The 20898-nt window shown below is 36.4% G+C and overlaps 1 protein-coding gene across 2 annotated transcripts in view; it reads right to left on the bottom strand.

The window, feature by feature from the left end:
• The window catches only part of PCCA (propionyl-CoA carboxylase subunit alpha), a 369304-nt gene that overhangs the window by 212110 nt on the left and 136296 nt on the right, over window positions 1-20898 (bottom strand). For both annotated transcript variants that reach the window (XM_082366113.1, XM_082366112.1), the window contains exons 11-12: window positions 17723-17817; window positions 12163-12313 (exon numbers count right to left, since the gene is read on the bottom strand). In XM_082366113.1, the coding sequence (XP_082222239.1) occupies window positions 12163-12313; window positions 17723-17817 (246 nt within the window). The remainder of the gene's footprint in view (window positions 1-12162; window positions 12314-17722; window positions 17818-20898) is intronic.

Genomic DNA, 20898 nt, shown 5'->3' with positions numbered 1-20898 from the left:
GAAATGCAAGGATGTCATGGTGCAAGAATTTTTAGGGCAGTGAAACTACTCTGCATGATTCTGTAATGAGGACACATGCAGTTATACGTGTCACAACCCATAGACTGTGCAATCCAAAGAGTAAACCCTAATGTAAACTATGAGCCTTTGTTAACAATACCATATTAATGCAAGATGTTAATAATAGGGAAAATTGGCAGTTGGGGGTGGAAGGTGGAGTGAGCAAAGGGGTATATGGGAGCTGACTGTACTTACTACTCATTTTTCGGTAAAACTAAAACTGCTCTAAAAAATAAAATCTTATTTTTTAATAAATTATGAAAAACTTTATATATCTAAGATATCCTTGCATTTCTTTCTAAATAAAATAGATCCAATTTTTAAAAAAAGAGACAAAAGATATAGAGGAAGTGAATAAAACAATCAATAACCTTCAATAACATTGGTTTTTCTTTTGCTTTTTTTTGTGACCTTGGGCAAGTTAATAACCTTGATTTTTTAATAGATATTACCTCATAAAATACTGAAAGTCTATCACAGAAGGGTCTAGAAAGATCTTTAAAGGCCTGCCACTGAGAATGATACCAGCATCAAATGGATTCACATCTAAGTCTGAATTTTTAAAGAACAGATAATGCCTATTATTAACTAAACCCCAGAAAAAGAATACTCCCACAGTTAGCTTCGAAAAAATACATGTAACTTTACTACTCAAATCTGGTAAAGACAGTATTTTAAAAAGAAATAAAAATCGAAATATTTATATTCACAAAATCCAGCAAAATACCAAAAGGAAAATCACGATGTCTAATTAAAATATATTCCAGGAATGTAAAGGAAATGTATCAGAAGAGTCTATAATGTTAATAAATTAAAAGATAAAAGGGCCAGTTCTTTCCTTATCAGTAGTAATTGGTAGATAATTACGAATTTTGACCACAACTAGGGACAAAGAGGAGATCTTACAAGCCTTTAGAAGGAGAGAAAAATTTTAAATGATCAATAATCGGATGCATCTCAATATCAAGAATAGAAATTAAAAGAAAGCAATATAAGGCCTTCAAAAAGTTAATGAAAAATTATTTCCAATCCAGAATTATATACGCAAAATTCTAAAAGAAAACTTAGAAAAAAACTGCGACCTTAGGTCAGGCAAAGATTTCTCAGGAACTACATCAAAAGCACAATCCATAAGTTAAAAACTTGGTAAATTGGGCTTCATCAAAATTAAAAATTTTTGTGCTTCAAATGACATCATTAAGAAAATAAAAACAGGAGAGGACCTTCAAGATGGCGGAGGAGTAAGATCTGGAGATCAGGTTCCTCCCCACAAATACATCAAAAATATAACTACATGTGGAACAACTTCTACAGAACACCTACTGAACACTGGCAGAAGACCTCAGACTTCCCAAAAGGCCAGAAACTCCGCACGTACATGGCCGTGTGTCTGACAGAGTCTTGGTGCTCCCACCAGGTGTCAGGCCTGAGCCTCTTAGGTGGGAGAGCCGAGTTCAGGACGTTTGTCCACCAGAGACCTCCCGGCCCCACATAATATCAACCAGTGAAAGTTCTCCCAGAGACCTCCATCTCAATGTTAAGAGCCAGCGCCACTCAACGACCAGTAAGCTCCAGCACTGGACACTCCATGCCAAACAACTAGCAAGACAGGAATTATACCCCACCCATTAGCAGAGAGGCTGCCTAAAATAATAATAAGGTCAGAGACACCCACAAACACACCACCAGATGCGGTCCTGCCCACCAGAAAGACAAGATCCAGCCTCATCCACCAGAACACAGGCACCAGGCCCCTCCACCAGGAAGCCTACACAACCCATTGAACCAACCTTACCCACTGGGGGCAGACACCAAAAACAACGGGAACTACGAACCTGCAGCCTGTGAAAAGGAGACCCCAAACACAGTAAGTTAAGCAAAATGAGAAGACAGAGAAATACACAGCAGATGAAGGAACAAGGTATAAACCGACCAGACCAAACAAATGAAGAGGAAATAGGCAGTCTACCTGAAAAGAATTCAGAGTAATGATGGTAAAGATGATCCAAAATCTTGGAAATAGAATGGAGAAAATACAAGAAATGTTTAACAAGGACCTAGAAGAACTAAAGAGCAAATAAACAATGATGAACAACACAGTAAACGAAATTAAAAATTCTCTAGAAGGAATCAATAGCAGAATAACTGAGGCAGAAGAACGGATAAGTGACCTGGAAGATAAAATAGTGGAAATAACTACTGTAGAGTAGAATAAAGGAAAAAAAAATGAAAAGAATTGAGGACAGTCTCAGACACCTCTGGGACAACATTAAACGCACCAACATTCGAATTATAGGGGTCCCAGAAGAAGAACAGAAAAAGAAAGGGACTGAGAAAATATTTGAAGAGATTATAGTTGAAAACTTCCCTAACATGGGAAAGGAAATAGTTAATCAAGTCCAGGAAGCACAGAGAGACCCATACAGGATAAATCCAAGGATAAACACGCCAAGACACATATTAATCAAACTATCAAAAATTAAGTACAAAGAAAAAATATTAAAAGCAGCAAGGGAAAAGCAACAAATAACATACAACGGAATCCCCATAAGGTTAACAGCTGATTTTTCAGCAGAAACTCTCCAAGCCAGAAGGGAGTGGCAGGACATATTTAAAGTGATGAAGGGGAAAAACCTACAACCAAGATTACTCTACCCAGCAAGGATCTCATTCAGATTTGACAGAGAAATTAAAACCTTTACAGACAAGCAAAAGCTGAGAGAGTTCAGCACCACCAAACCAGCTTTACAACAAATGCTAAAGGAAGTTCTCTAGGCAGGAAACACAAGAGAAGGAAAAGACCTACAATAACAAACCCAAAACAATTAAGAAAATGGTAATAAGAACATACATATTGATAATTACCCTAAATGTAAATGGATTAAATGCTCCAACCAAAAGACACAGGCTGGCTGAATGGATACAAAAACAAGACCCGTATATATGCTGTCTACAAGAGACCCCACTTCAGACCTAGGGACACATACAGACTGAAAGTGAGGGGATGGAAAAAGATATTCCATGCAAATGGAAATCACAAGAAAGCGGGAGTAGCAATTCTCATATCAGACAAAACAGACTTTAAAACAAAGACTATTACAAGAGACAAAGAAGGAAACTACATAATGACCAAGGGATCAATCCAAGAAGAAGATATAACAATTGTAAATATTTCTGCACCCAACATAGGAGCACATCAATACATAAGGCAAATACTAACAGCCATAAAAGGGGAAATCGACAGTAACACAATCATAGTAGGAGACTTTAACACCCCACTTTCACCAAGGCATAGATCATCCAAAATGAAAATAAATAAGGAAACACAAGCTTTAAATAATACATTAAACAAGATGGACTTAATTGATATTTATAGGACATTCCATCCAGAAACAACAGAATACACTTTCTTCTCAGGTGCTCATGGAACATTCTCCAGGATAGATCATATCTTGGGTCAAAAATCAAGCCTTGGTAAATTTAAGAAAATTGAAATCATATCAAGTATCTTTTCAGACCACAACACTATGAGACTAGATATCAATTACAGGAAAAAATGTGTAAAAAATACAAACACATGGAGTCTAAACAATACACTACTAAATAACCAAGAGATCACTGAAGAAATCAAAGAGGAAATCAAAAAATACCTAGAAACAAATGACAATGAAAACACGACGACCCAAAACCTATGGGATGCAGCAAAAGCAGTTCTAAGAGGGAAGTTTATAGCAATACAATCCTACCTTAAGAAACAAGAAACATCTCAAATAAACAACCTAACCTTACACCTAAAGCAATTACAGAAAGAAAAAAAAAACCCCCAAAGTTAGCAGAAGGAAAGAAATCATAAAGATTAGATCAGAAATAAATGAAAAAGAAATGAAGGCAAAAGATCAATAAAACTAAAAGCTGGTTCTTTGAGAAGATAAACAAAATTGATACACCGTTAGCCAGACTCATCAAGAAAAAAAGGGAGAAGACTCAAATCAATAGAATTAGAAATGAAAAAGGAGAAATAACAACTGACACTGCAGAAATACAAAGGATCATGAGAGAGTACTACAAGCAACTATATGCCAATAAAATGGACAACCTGGAAGAAATGGACAAATTCTTAGAAATGCACAACCTTCCAAGACTGAACCAGGAAGAAACAGAAAATATGAACAGACCAATCACAAGCACTGAAATTGAAACTGTGATTAAAAATCTTCCAACAAACAAAAGCCCAGGACCAGATGGCTTCAGAGGCAAATTCTATCAAACATTTAGAGAAGATCTAACACCTATCCTTCTCAAACTCTTCCAAAATATAGCAGAGGGAGGAACACTCCCAAACTCATTCTACGAGGCCACTATCACCCTGATACCAAAACCAGACAAAGATGTCACAAAGAAAGAAAACTACAGGCCAGTATCACTGATGAACACAGATGCAAAAATCCTCAACAAAATACTGGCAAACAGAATTCAACAGCACATTAAAAGGATCATACACCATGATCAAGTGTGGTTTATCCCAGGAATGCAAGGATTCTTCAATATACGCAAATCAATCAATGTGATACACCATATTAACAAATTGAAGGAGAAAAACCATATGATCGGACTTCCCTGGTGGCGCAGTGGTTGAGAGTCTGCCTGCCAATGCAGGGGACACGGGTTCGAGCCCTGGTCTGGGAAGATCCCACATGCCACGGAGCAACTAGGCCCGTGAGCCACAATTACTGAGCCTGCGCGTCTGGAGCCTGTGCTCCGCAACAAGAGAGGCCGTGATAACGAGAGGCCCGCACACCGCGATGAAGAGTAGCCCCCACTTGCCGCAACTAGAGAAAGCCCTCACACAGAAACGAAGACCCAACACAGCCATAAATAAATAAATAAATAAAATTTTTTAAAAAAATAATAATAATCACTTAAAAAAAAAAAACAAAACCATATGATCATCTCAATAGATGCAGAGAAAGCTTTCGACAAAATTCAACACCCATTTATGATAAAAACCCTCCAGAAAGTAGACATAGAGGGAACTTTCCTCAACATAATAAAGGCCATATATGACAAACCCACAGCCAACATCGTCCTCAGTGGTGAAAAACTGAAACCATTTCCACTAAGATCAGTAACAACACAAGGTTGCCCACTCTCACCACTATTATTCAACATCGTTTTGGAAGTTTTAGCCACAGCAATCAGAAAAGAAAAAGAAATAAAAGGAATCCAAATCGGAAAAGAAGAGGTAAAGCTGTCACTGTTTGCAGATGACATGATGCTATACATAGAGAATCCTAAAGATGCTACCAGAAAACTACTAGACCTAATCAATGAATTTGGTAAAGTAGCAGGATACAAAATTAATGCACAGAAATCTCTTGCATTCCTATACACTAATGATGAAAAATCTGAAAGTGAAATTAAGAAAACACTCCCATTTACCACTGCAACAAAAAGAATAAAAAGCTAGGAATAAATCTACTTAAGGAGACAAAAGACCTGTATGCAGAAAATTATAAGACACCGATGAAAGAAATTAAAGATGATACAAATAGATGGAGACATATACCATGTTCTTGGATTGGAAGAATCAACAGTGTGAAAATGACTATACTACCCAAAGCAATCTACAGATTCAATGCAACCCCTATCAAACTACCACTGGCATTTTTCACAGAACTAGAACAAAAAACCTCACAATTTGTATGGAAACACAAACGACCCCAAATAGCCAAAGCACTCTTGAGGAAGAAAAACAGAGCTGGAGGAATCAGGCTCCCTGACTTCAGACTGTACTACAAAGCTGCAGTAATCAAGACAGTATGGTACTGGCACAAAAACAGAAATATAGATCAATGGAACAGGATAGAAAGCCCAGAGGTAAACCCATACACCTATGATCACCTTACCTTTGATAAAGGAGGCAAGAATATACAATGGAGAAAAGACAGCCTCTTCCATAAGTGATGCTGGGAAAACTGGACAGCTACATGTAAAGGAATGAAATTAGAACACTCCCTAACACCATACACAAAAATGAACTCAAAACGGATTAAAGACCTAAATGTAAGGCCAGACACTATAAAACTCTTAGAGGAAAACATAGGCAGAACACTCCATGACATAAATCACAGCAGGATCCTTTTTGACCCACCCCCTAGAGTAATGGAAATAAAAACAAAAATAAACAAATGGGACCTAATGAAACTTAAAAGCTTTTGCACAGCAAAGGAAACCATAAACAAGACCAAAAGACAACCCTCAGAATGGGAGAAAATATTTGCAAATGAAGCAACTGACAAAGGATTAATCTCCAAAATTTACAAGCAGCTCATGCAGCTCAATATCAAAAAAACAAACAACCCAATCCAAAAATGGGCAGAAGACCTCAACAGACATTTCTCCAAAGAAGATACACAGATTGCCAACAAACACATGAAAGAACGCTTAACATCATTAATCATTAGAGAAATGCAAATCAAAACTACAATGAGATATCATCTCACACCGGTCAGAATGGCCATCATCAAAAAATCTACAAACAATAAATGCTGGAGAGGGTGTGGAGAAAAGGGAACCCTCTTGCACTGCTGGTGGGAATGTAAATTGATACAGCCACTATAGAGAACAGTATGGAGGTTCCTTAAAAAACTAAAACTGGAACTACCATACAACCCAGCAATACCACTACTGGGCATATACCCTGAGAAAACCATAATTCAAAAAGAGTCATGTACCACAATGTTCATTTCAGCTCTATTTACAGTAGCCAGGACATGGAAGCAACCTAAGTGTCCATCAACAGATGAATGGATAAAGAAGATGTGGCACATATATACAATGGAATATTACTCAGCCATAAAAAGGAATGAAATTGAGTTATTTGTATAGTGAGGTGGATGGACCTAGAGTCTGTCATACAGAGTGAAGTAAGTCAGAAAGAGAAAAACAAATACCATATGCTAACACATATATATGGAACCTAAGGAAAAAAAAAATGGTCATGAAGAACCTAGGGGCAAGACGGGAATAAAGATGCAGAACTACTAGAGAATGGAGTTGACGATATGGGGAGGGGGAAGGGTAAGCTGGGACAAAGTGAGAGAGTGGCATGGACATATATATATACCACCAAATGTAAAACAGATAGCTAGTGGGAAGCAGCCGCATAACACAGGGACATCAGCTCAGTGCTTTGTGATCACCTAGAGGGGTAGGATAGGAAGAGTGGGAGGGAGACGCAAGAGGGAGGAGATATGGGGATATATGTATATGTATAGCTGATTCACTTTGATATAAAGCAGAAACTAACACACCACTGTAAAGCAATTATACTCCAACAAAGATGTTAAAAAAAAAAAAAACCCAAAAACTTCACATGGAAAAGTAAGAGTAATAAGAAAGACTATTCCTACTGGATGCTGTATTATAATAAAAAGATATAACATCTAAAATAGTGTGGTACCAGCACGTGAATAAACAGAAAGGTTAAAAAAAGAAAATAGTAAACATCTGCATACATATGAGAATTTAGTACATAATGAAAATGACTTCTAATTAATGTTGAAAAGAATGATTATTCAATAATGGCTGTGACAAACGGGTAGCCATTTGAAAACAATAAAATAAAATAAATTCCAGATGAAGTGAAAATTTCACCAAGGAAGATGAAATTAGTACTAAAAGAAACCATGGAAGAAAAATGTTTCAATTATAATTGAATAGGAAAAGTCTAAGTATATCACAACATCAGAAATGATAAAGAGATTTAGAAATTCAACTGCAAAATTTAAAAATAAAATTTTCTCCCTAGGAAGAAAAAACATATACGAAGTCAAAAAGACAGGCAACAGGTGAGACAAAAGTAGCCACAAACCATATCTGTATATTGTATATCTACATTTCATTTGTTAATCCTGCCATGAAACAAACACAGTTTCCGGACTGGAGAAGGAAGCAACTGTTTACTCACAGAGCACTTTCACACCATTTCTCACACCCCAATTCCCCATGGGTCTAACGTCCCTGTGCGTGCAGGGGGTTGTGCACCTATCACAGGGGCGGAACCCCAAAAATATTTATCTCAGAGCTTATATAAGAGTTGCTGGGGACTTCCCTGGTGGCGCAGTGAGTAAGAATCTGCCTGTCAATGTAGGGGAGACGGGTTCGAGCCCTGGTCCAGGAAGATCCCACATGCCACGGAGCAACTAAGCCCGTGAGCCACAACTACTGAGCCTGTGCGCCTACAGCTCATGTTCCGCAACAAAGAGAAGCCACCGCAATGAGAAGCCCACGCACCGCAACAAAGAGTAGCCCCCATTCACCACAACGAGAGAAAGCCCATGCACAGCAACGAAGACCCAACACAGCCAAATATAAATAAATAAATAAATAAATTTTTTTTAAAAAAGAGTTCCTGGCATGTCTGCCCTTCTTCATCTCTGGAGAGAGAGCAAACTTGCTCTGAGAAGTAAACAAATCCTTCTGGGGAGAGAGGGGGAAGGCCTCTATTTACCAATCTGGAATGTCAACAAATGGCTCTGGGGAAAGATAAGACTTTCACTCTAGCACTCTATCTTTAAAGCTGTTATCAATTAATCAGGTGCCAGAGGTCTTTGGTTGGAAAGCCCTCACTCTTTAAAAATGGGAAAATATTCATCGAGCAGTGCTTCCTGATGATATCACAAATGGCTAACTTCCTGAAAAAATAAAAACATCTATAAGTCAATAAGAAAACCCAAAGGGCACAGGAAATGTAAAGGAATCTATGAAGAAAAATTCATCCTCACTCATAATAAGAAAAATGAAAATGTGACACATTTTCCACTACCATACAAAGATCCAAAGGCAAAACTTGCCTTTTGGCCAGGCAAGTTCTTCTATAAAAGGCAACTTGATAATACTTCACTAAATTATAAAAGGACATATCACTTTCCAGGCAATTCTACTTTCACATGTGCAAAATGATGACGTATAGGGTCTTTCAATAATTGCACTATTTGCTAGAGCAGAATACTGCAAAAATTATCACTAGGAAACTAATGGAATTATATGACTGTACATCCATACGACTGAATATTAAAAATCACAAAAATGAAGCAGATAATGCTTTAAATTAGGTATGGAATACTACAAAAGATATATTTTTAAGTAAAACAAAAGGTTGCCTCTACAGGAAAAATACATGGTTGTGGTAACAAAAATGTGGTATGGGAAGTTGTTTTTCCAATGTATACTCTTCTGAACAATTTAGATTTTCTTTTAACCAAGTATTACCAATTCTTAGTATTTCAACTCAATAAAGTAGGAAACTAAAGTTATTCAAGCAAAATTACATATCATTTATTTCATTAAAGTAACATTTTAATAAAATTGTATTTTTTGGTAAAGTATCCATCTATCTATCCATCTTTCAAATGAAGACAGAAGGAAACAGGTGAGCATGGGGGGATACATATGTGCACTCCTACTAGAAGAAATGAACAGAGACCATTCCAAGCAAAGGGGTAACATGATAAAAGGCACACAGAGGTCAAACTGAATTCAGGGAAAAGAAAGGAGAGATTAAGGCCACAGAGAAAAGGGACTTGTAATGCAAAAGCATTTGAATTTTATCTTTCAGCAAAAGCAAACAATGACTTTAAAAACAAACATATATGGGGATAGCATAGGTAATCCTAATACATAAATTCTGACCAGACTGAGAACAAAACCAGTATTTATGCACCAAACCTGGTGACTTTCTCAGTGTTTCTCTTTAAGGAGAAACAGTATTTATTTCAAATATCGCTCTTAAGAAAATCTAGCAAAGTGAAGATGCTACTGACATTTCTGTTACCAGGAAAAAATGTACAAGTACTAAAGCTTGAAAAAGTGACAGTTCAATCAGGAAATCTCAAGGAAAAAAAAAAAAAACAAAGAAAATTATAGCTCCCCAGGCTCAAACTGAAACACTAAATAGAGATAACATATATCTTAGAAGATAAACAATTTGGTGAATGTGCCTTAAGTATTATAATTTAAGGTTAGCAAAGAAATTTGAAACAGAAAATCTACTATTAAAAGGACATTTGAATTGTTTAAACAATATCAGAAAGACGTCATTGAAATATCTAAGAATGTCTTTCTGAATACTATGAAATCCAAGATCCTTTTTTCATGCTCCCATTCAGTTTCACCCTCCACCACCAAATATCCCTCCATCACACAGATGCTTCTTAAAAAAAACAAAATTTATTTGTCTGGTAACTGACAAGATTACTGCCACTGGAAGCAAATGCAAGAGAGAAAAGAGATACTGTTACACATTAAATGGGAGACAAATTATAAAAGTGCTATTCAACAGCATAAAATTAGGTACTATGAGATCTAATATGATAAAATTCTTTATGAATTTCATTTTTTTCCTGAAATTCATTTATAATCTTTTTTGAGGGTACTGAACATAATATTTCCTGGCAAGCCATCCATGAAACAAACTATAAACGTAGGTACCTAAATGATTTAGACTCCCTACACAGAATTATTTGATAATAAATATCAACTTTCAGAAGTCTTATACCAAAAACAACCATGGGTCAAACTTAAAAAAACTTACAGGCTGAGATAAATGAGCCAGAAACAAATAAAAAATAAATAGATTGAAAAAAAATTAGAACGTAGTAACAAAGTGCCCTAAACAAACACTGGTTATTAATTTTGCAAATTCTGTTAAGTACCCCAACTAAACCATCTAGTATTGTGCCTTGAATAAAATAAAAATATACTGTAGTCACTTCAAATTGCGTTCAGAATCGTATTACAAGCTATTAGTCTCATCATGACATAATAGTCTCCATTTTAATCAAAAACATGATTTCCCAGCTAATTATCTAATTAGACATTTTCATTATAAAGACATATTTTTAATCAAAATCAAATTAATCTTTAAAAAGCAAAATTCTGCCATTTCTAAAGATGTTCACAAGAATAGAGTACAAGCTAAATAAGTTATTTCAAGCAAGAGTATCGTAAGTTTTGAGCAAAAACTACTGAGGTTAATACCTATACAAACTATAAATATGTATTACCATTGGTCTCAAAATGCATCTAGATACATAAATTCTGCCACAGTAAATGAAAATCAGTCTCATGGTATAATCTCATAAGCACAATGTTGAGAAAAGAAACCAAATATAAAAATCATACAATATGATCCCACTGATTTAAAGTTTAAATAAGAAACAGGCAAAATTAATTCTATTTCCTAGGTGTGCATAAATAAAAGAAAGAACTATCCAGAAATATAAGGAGATGTTTAGAATTCAGTCAGAATAGTAAATAAGAAGATGGAGGCGGAATCACTGAGAAGGGGAAGAAGTTGAGGGGCGGGGGTAAGAAGCGCTGGGCATTTTGGTACTTCCCGATCCTACTGAGGCTTACGTGAACTCTTGCTTTTAATAATTTTTTCAACTACACATTTGTATTCTATGTAATGTTCTGTATGTGTGTGTTAGTTTACAATTTAAATCAAAGAAAAGGGGGAAGAAGGAAGGAAATAAAGCCACTAGTGAGTTACAGCACCAGTGGCTTCCAGAGACCTTGACTGAAACTGAGGAAGCATGTCCCTAAAGTCAAGTTCCGGGGCAGCCGCTTGATTTCTCAACCTCATAACTGTGGCAGAGGTGTCAGTTCCTCTAGAAGCCAGGTTGGGTGGTACAGTTCTGAGAGTCATTACTGCAAGTTCACTCTAGATACCCTTCCTTCCTCCATCCCTTCCAATGATTGGTAAGCCCTTAATCCCTTTCTATTAATCATATCTAGAGTAGTTTCTCTTATCAGCACATGAACCCTAACTAATGCACTTCATCAAGAAAGTTCAAGAAAAAAAAAAAAAAAGGAATTTCCAATATGAAGTATTAACAGTAACAAAGCAGAAGGGCTAGACACTGACCATTAACCTGATACTTACCTGTCATTTACAACAGATTTCTTAGCACAAGCATAAAAACTAAATATTTAACACTTTAAGGAGTTGATTTTTAGCTTTTATAACACAAAAAGGGGTGGTGAAGAAGGGAAAAGTATAGAGGCGTGAAGAGGAATGAAAACCAGAGTTTCTGTTACCTGGAGTCTCGTATTCATTTCCAAGAAATAAAAATTCTTTTTTGAGTCCACAAGGAATTCTACGGTTCCAGCAGAAGAATAATTTACTGCTTTGGCAAGGGCTACAGCTTGTTCTCCCATTGCTCTTCGAGTCTCAGAATCCAGAAAAAGGCTGCAAACAAGAAAGAGTAATTTCCTTCATTTTGAACAAAAATTAAGTAACCTTTTGTGTGCATTACATAAAAATTTTCTTAACGTTTACTCAGATATGATCATCTGTATCAACTTAAGATTTCATATTATATGCTTTACATATGCTTATAATGTATGCTTATTGTGTTATTAAGCATAACATATTTAAATAAATCAACTTAATATTTTTATAAAACATTTGAACTTTCCACACTACACTGCAACTTCAATCAATCTATAAAATATACAGTTACTTTAGCACAAGTAGTTGTTTTCTACGAGTAAAATTTAACATATGTATTCATTTCTCCAAGTAAGATTGGAAGTCGTGCCCTATGGAGAAAACGTGTATTAGGTGAGCTTCCTTCAGGCAAGCATTATAGCACTGCTGGCCAAGACGGTGAGTTCAATGTTAATGAATCAATAGTATATATTAAAATAAGGTGTCTTTCAACAGAAACACATACAAAACAAGGTTATGTATTGATCGGTTGATGAAAATGCTCTGACCAGAGGCTCACAGAAACTTAATTCTGTATCTCCCCTGGGAGCAATGCTTCAGTATTTATTAATTCAGTATTCACAGTGACTTTATAAAACATAACTACCACAGGACTTCCCTGGTGGTGCAGTGGTTAAGAATCCGCCTGCCAGTGCAGGGGACACAATTTCAAGCTCTGGTCCAGGAAGATCCCACGTGCCGCAGAGCAACTAAACCCATGTGCCCCAACTACTGAGCCTGCGCTCTACAGCCCGCGAGCCGCAACTACTGAGCCCACGTGCCACAACTACTGAAGTCCTCATGCCTAGAGCCTGTGCTCCACAACAAGAGAAGCCACCACAATGAGAAGCCCGTGCACTGCAACAAAGAGTGGCCCCTGCTCGCCACAACTAGAGAAAGCCCGCACGCAGCAATGAAGACCCAACACAGCCAAAAATAAATTAATTAATTAAAAAAAAACATAACTACCACAAATAACAAGAATCCACTGTACATCTAATAAATCCTCAAAACTTTTATTTCACAATAAAAAAGCACCTTCCAGCAGGCAAGTAAAGGGTTTCAATGAACCCTGAAAAGAATATTATCAAATCATTTCTGCATTTTCACATATTTTGCTTCTATGCAAAAAAGGCTCTGAGAAATAAAACACTGACTACTTTTCTATTTGTGGATTAAAATTATTCTCAAATGTGTAAGATTTAGATGACATTTCATGAACTTTTTATTATGGAAGAGTATAATGAACTTGCACATACCTGCTTCCCATATGTAACAATTATTACTACATAGCTGTTCTTGTTTTGTCTATGCTGCATGTCCACTTTTCTACCAGCCCCACCCCCCCCCTTTTTTTTTTTTGGCTGTGCCACGCAGCTTATGGGATCTCAGTTCCCCGACCGGGGACTGAACCCAGGCCACAGCAGTGAAAGCCCAGAATCCTAACCACTAGGCCATCAGGGAACTTCTCCATTTTTTTTTTTTTTTTAAAACAAATCCCAAATTAGGTATCGCTTCTTCCATAAAAAAGACTTCCATATCTGTTTCTATAAGTACTCTTTTATAACATAATCACACTTTTAAAATTAACAAGAGCTCCTTAATAGCTTTAATATCCAGTTAGTATTCAAATTTCCTGGATTATCTCATAAATATCTTTTTAGAGCTAATATCTTTGAATCAGGATCCAAATAAGATCTAGCCACTGCATTTGACTGGTTTTTACATCTTTATGATTCTTTTAACTTGTAATGCCCTCTTCTTTTTTTAAGCCAAGGATCTGGTCATTTTCCTGTCTCATTCCTCTACATGCAATGTCCACAAGGTCTTTTAACATCCATATTACATTTCTATTTCTTGTAAACTGCTGATTAGATCTAGAGCCTTGAATAGATTCAGGTTTGACTGGCTGAGGGTGAGGCAAGGATACTTCACAGGTGGGAAGTGTACTTCATACTGTCTCCCTGTCGATGACATTAGGATTCATCATTGGATTCGGATGTTATGAATCTTATCTACCTATTATAAATAACAGTTCTGCATTAACCTAACAAATACAGGCATAGATGACATTTCAACAATAATGGCTGACAAAATTAATGCAACCAAAAAGAAAAAAAAGGAAATGCAACTAAAGATTAACATCGTAACATTTGGATAATCTCAAGCACAGGTGAGTAAAACTATTTTTGTCCTGTCTGGTCTTATTCTTTCCCTTGTCATAAACTCTGCTAGTGATACTCAGAGCTGCAAGCAAGCTCACCACTGCACTCAAAGCACAGAGGGAGATTCTTACTCCAGGAATTGAAAACTGCATATTCCATTTATTTTAATATTTCACAATACACAAATACATATCAAGTCACTATTAACCATCGGTTCTAGTTTTTTTTCCTACTGCTTTAAGTTTTCCTTGGATTTTTCTCTAAATTAATAGATGAGATGTTCATATGAAAAACTTACATTTCTAGAGAAAGAAAGGAAACAAATAAAAATCATGATTCAAGGTCCCCAGTCTGTGAAAGATTTCTATCCCAGGTAAGACTTGAGTGGATTTCGAATAAAAAGAGAAAGTTAATTATATTGGAAATGTTAAGGCAAGAAGATAAGAAAACATAAGACTGCAAAAGTGGTATGTCAGAGACTATTACTGTTCTACCATCATCCCGTCCCCTTTTTCCATTCAACTAGCTGGGCACACGGTTACTTCGGGAAAACAGACATATCCCAGACTCCCTAGAAAAGTACCTAACTTCGGATCACTGCCAAGTCAACAACACCGGCAGGTTCAAAGACTCTTCCTAAAGACATAGAACGTTCCTTTTGGTTCTCTTCTTCCATTCGTCTTACATCCTGGTTCTGGGCCAAGAGATAAAGGGCTACACCCCATGTAGGCCACAAAGGGCTGTTCTTCACAACATGGTGAAGGTGAGAAAGATTCTGACAGGTTCATGTTTTGGGGGAGGAAATCAGGGTATGAAGATGGACAAATGAAGGTTGAGATGCCCATTAGATATCAAAATGTAGGTGTTGCGCAGACTGTTGGATATTTAAATCTATAATTTGAGGGAGATATAGGATTTGATTTTTACCAATACTCCGTGATTTAAAAAATCCACTCATATTCAGACCTAATCTTTTCAGAAATCACACACGCACATTTTTTCAAGGCACACTGGCTAGGCTGATTAAGCTACAATTGGTTATATTCCTTAATGTCTGGTTACTAAAAATACCAATGAACACTCAACTGGGGATTTTTAAGAACTAAGAGGAAACCAGAATATATATAAATACCAACCTAGCGTCAAAGTAGAAACAAAGCTCCATGAAATTGCTACACCAAACACATGACAGGTGGCTTGGAGAAGTGCCCAAAGTAGTTCTGATGAATCAAGGAATCTCTAAGAACCATGCCCCAAAAGCCTCTTCATGGTAGGATAAACTCGGGAAATTCAGGATCAACTTTATGAAACTTTTGCCAACCGGAGAGCCCAGAAGGTAGGTATCCCAGAAATTCCACGTGCTCAGACACACCAACAGGGTCGAGGCTACCTAGAAGACTATGGGAGTCAGAGTGGGTTATCACCCCACTTTTTCCTCTAATAAAACCCCAACTTCTTGTTCAAGTATTCTCTCACTTTCATGCACTGAAGTACTGAGAAAGATCAAGTGGCAAATTCTTAATTATAGAAATATACATTAAGACCACTTCAAACTAAAAACCTTCTACACAGCCAAGGAAACTATCAACAAAATGAAAAGGTAACCTACTGAATAGAAGAAAATATTTGCAAATCATATGTCTGATAAGGGGTTAGTACTCAATATACATAAAGAATTCATACAACCCAGTAACAGGAAAAAAATCTGATTCTAAAATGGGCAAAAGATCTAAAAAGACACTTTTCCAAAGAAAACACACAGATCGCCAACAGGTACATGAAAAGGTGCTCAACATCACTGATCATCAGGGAAATGTACATCAAAACCACAATGAGATATCACCTCACACCTGCTAGGATGGCTATTATCAGAAAGACAAGAAATAACAAGTGTTGGCAGGGATGTGAAGACAAGGGAACCCTTGTGCACTGCTGGTAGGAATGTAAGTTGGTGCAGCCATTCTGGAAAACAGTATGGAAGTTACTTTAAAAGTTAAAAACAGAACTACCATACGATCCAGCAATTCCACTTCTGGGTATTTATCCGAAGAAAACAAAAACACAAACTTGAAAAGAAACATGCACCCCTATGTTCACTGCAGCATTATTTACAATAGCCAAGACATGGAAACAACCTAAGTGTCCACTGCTGTATGGATGAAGCAATGTGGTATATATATATGTATGTGTATTATATATATGTATACACACACACACACACACACACACACACACACACACACACACACACACACATGCAGTGGAATATTATTCAACCATAAAAAAGAATGAAACCTTGGGAATCCCCTGGCAGGCCAGTGGTTAGGACTCCGGGCTTTCACTGCCAAGCGTGCAGGTTCGATCCCTGGTCAAGGAACTAAGATCCTACAAGCTGCACAGCCAAAAAAAAAAAAACCCAAAAAACAAAAAAGGAATGAAATCTCGCCATCTGTGACAACATGGATGGACTCTGAGGGCATTATGCTAACTGAAATAAGTCAGACAGAGAAAGACAAACACTGTATGATCTCACTTATACGTGGAATCTTAAAAAAAAACAAGCTCATAGATGCAGAAATCAGATTGACGGTTGAGAGGGAGGGGGACATAAACGGTACAAACTTCCAATTATAAATAAGTCGTGGAGATGTAATGTACAGCATGGTGACTATAGATGATAATACTGTATTGCTTACTTGACAGTTGCTAAGAGAGTAGATCTTAAAAGTTCTCATTACAAAAAAAAAAATTCTGTAACTATATATGGTGATGGATGTTAATTAGACTTCCTATGGTGATTTCACAATATATACAAATATCGAATTGTTAATATTGTAAACCTTAAACTAATATAGTTGACCCCTGAACAACACAGGTTTGAACTGTGAGGATCCACTTACGCTTTTCAATACTAAATATTACAGAACTACAAGATCCAAGGTCAGTTGACTGCAGATACAGAGGAACCACATATACAGAGGGCCTACGTTAAAAGCTGTACGTGGATTTTCAATTGCATGGAGGGTCGGCACCTTTAACAACTGTGCTGTTCAAGAGATAATTATGTGTCAATTACACCTCAATGAGGAAAATTTTTAATATATACACACTAATAGATTCTACTATTACTAGTAAAGCAATTTTAGCTAATAAAATGGGAAAGAAATATATGAAATACATAAAAATCAGACTACTATAAAGTTTCCCTGGGAGAAGCTCTTACCTTGGTGCTTCCTCTACCACCTTCTGATTTCTTCGCTGAATTGAGCACTCTCTTTCATTGAGCCACAAGGCATTCCCATGTTTATCACCTAAAACCTGAAAGAGCAATAATACCACTTGAAAAATTACAGAGCCATCTCCATAGCATATGTGCCCAATTAACATTTTCTCCACGCAACACCCCTTGGATTTTAACACTCCAACCTCGTAAAACATATGTACCTCTCAAATACAGTCTTCTTTTGGTTGACATTAGTGGAGGAAAATTTTACATTTACCACTCCAAAACTCAACTGAACATTTTTATTAAAGACTTGAGGAAAAAATTCTCATCTTACATTTCCAATACACTGGGTAAAATATCAGAATCAATTGTACCAATTTTGTGAGGGACAATGAGTATCAATAAAGGGAATATAGTCTAGATTTCGGTGGCACGTAGGAGAGCCACAAGTATTATTACAAACGTCTGTTTGTTGTTAATATTATCATGTCTGTTGATCAGGAAATGCTATTTCATTTGCAACCAGTATGTAGTCTGTTACTTATATATGGATATTTTTACTGTGCTTTATTTTTGTTATAAGAAATTGGTAAAAGGTCTGGGGTTAATATATAACATTATGCTTTTTCCCATTTGTAATAATGGGAAATAAACTGGAGTTTTTAATTTTAATAAAAATATATCCCAAATACTGAATGGGACATACTTTTACTTTAAAAAAAAAAAAAATCACTGTTTATCTGAAATTCAAATTTAACATATATCTTATTAGCTAAATCTGGGAACAGTAAAACATGCTCTTTATTAATGTTTTTGCATAGAATATTTGATCTTCAGAAACAGATTAATCTATTTTCATGATTAAGGAGTAGACGCATATTATTGAATGCATATATTTAAGTTCACGGAGGTAAAAGCTCTTCTAGAAGCCAAAAACAAGGCACTAATTTAAGCTCCAAACAGCTATGCCACCTCTCTGGGCAAGTCACTGTTTTCCCATGCATTATAAATAGTAGATAATATCATCTTAATATTTTATATGGCTGCTGAAAACATCAAATCAAAAGAGATCATGGTTTAACAAGTATAATAAACTATACAATGAACAGTTAATAAATGACTGCAAGGTTAATTTTTAGGAATAAAACCTACCTAAACCTCAAGAATGCTTCCAAACAAAGGAAAACATTACAGTAATGAAATGCCAGTAAGTTGGAATTTTATTTCTAAGACTCAAAGGTGACTGCATGAAGTACATCTAGAAATATTTTTAAACGTTAAATTTATTCTACCTTCTTTTTTATTCTAATTGACGTGGAAGTGAAAGTAGACTTAGTCTCCAAGAAATAAAGCCACAATAACCAAGAATTCTTCGAAACATTTTCAACTGTAAAATATTAGATTCAAATATACACAGAATCAAGTTTGTTTTTCCCTGAAGTCTGTGTAACTGTGCCGCGCAGCTTGTGGGATCTTAGTTCCCAGACCAGGGATTGAACCCAGGCCATGGCAGTGAAAGTGCCAAGTCCTAACCACTGGACAACCAGGGAATTCTATTAATCAAATGAAGAGACAAAGTAACCAGAAAACATTATAAATAAAAAGTGCTTGTAAGGGAAGTTAATACTTAAACACATCATGAGTTTTTTAAACTTTGAATATAGCCCTTTACAGATATGCACGTACTGAATATGGAAAGATCTCCCAGATATATTGCTTACTGAAAAAGCTTTACCATAATAGACTGCTCCACATAATGGCAAGCCCTTTAACATCCGTGGATCCAGCCCATAAAATGCCATCAGTGCCCTGGTTTAAACCACACAGAGCTGTGCCATTCCTACTGCCAGTACACAGTTTCAGCACGAGAAAGAACACAGTATGTGATAGCTCGTGTGAAAAACAATAGTTGATATACATGTATATACTTCACAGACTATGGCAGGATATTCAAAAAACAGTAACAGTGCCTGCTTCTAGGGATAGAAACCAGGGGACTTGGAGACAAGGGTGAAAGAAGGCTTACTTTTCATTGAATACCCTTCATCATGTGCACAAATTATTTAACATTAATTAATTAAAACTGAAGAAAATAAGTAAAAAACCTTCCAAGTGTAGATCAGATATGGGAAACATCTGTGTTGCCTATTTAAGTTACTGGGAGATATTTTCACCTAAGTTTAAAAATATCGGCTAGAATATACACCATGGTTAATTAAAATAAACTAAAAGCTTATGTAGAAATATAATTATTTAAAACAACTGAACAAACATTTACTGAGTATTAGTAATGTGAAGGACACTGCCTGGTTGCTAGGGACAACAAATGAATAAGATCCAGCCTCTGCCCTCAAGGACTTCTTCGTCTACGAGGAAAGTCTGATAGCTAAAGATAAAATGGCATAAGTGGTCTTCGAATAGCACAAATAAGTGCTAGATGGGGAATATAGAAAAGGGAGGGAAATTAATTTTGCCTCTAGGATCTTACAGGAAGGGTAGCCCAAATACCTCCCCTAAATTATAGACTTAAATATCCAACAGTCTACTCAACACCTACATTTTGATATCTAATGGGCATCTCCACCTTCATTGGTCCATCTTCATACCCTGATTTCCTCCCCCAAAACATGCACCTCTCACAGTCTTTCCCTTCTCAGTAAGACAGTCCCATTCTTACAATTCGCCAGGCCAAAAGCCTAAAACTATCTTTGATGCCTTATTTTTTTCTTATACATCACATCCGATCTTTAGAAGATCTGGTCTACCTTCACAAAATATCCAGAATTCAATCACATCTCACCACCTCCACCACACGCTGGCCCAAGGTGCTACCCTCTCCCACTAGAATTATTACAAAATCCTCCACAGGGACCTCTCAGCTTGAATTTCTGGGTTTCAATTGCTAAGAACCATTGAATACTGTGTGCCTCCCTTTTTCTACCTTGTTGAATAGGGGGTATTCGTTGCAGTGTCATATCCTTTTCTCATCATTGTATTTTTGATAAGTGAGTGTCACACTGTCTTTAAATACAGAGATCTTCACATCACAAAAACTGCTCTTGAGAAACCATACACAAAAAGCCTCATCCATACCTGAACCAAGTTTGAATATGAGATTCTGGTTTTGGAAGGAAGGTAGGTATATTCTGCCTATGGAAGGACATGATCATTGG

Source organism: Balaenoptera borealis (assembly GCF_965194805.1).
Source record: "Balaenoptera borealis genome assembly, chromosome: 18".
Classification (NCBI taxonomy): Eukaryota; Metazoa; Chordata; class Mammalia; order Artiodactyla; family Balaenopteridae; genus Balaenoptera; species Balaenoptera borealis.
This window is presented reverse-complemented; position numbering and strand designations above follow the sequence as displayed.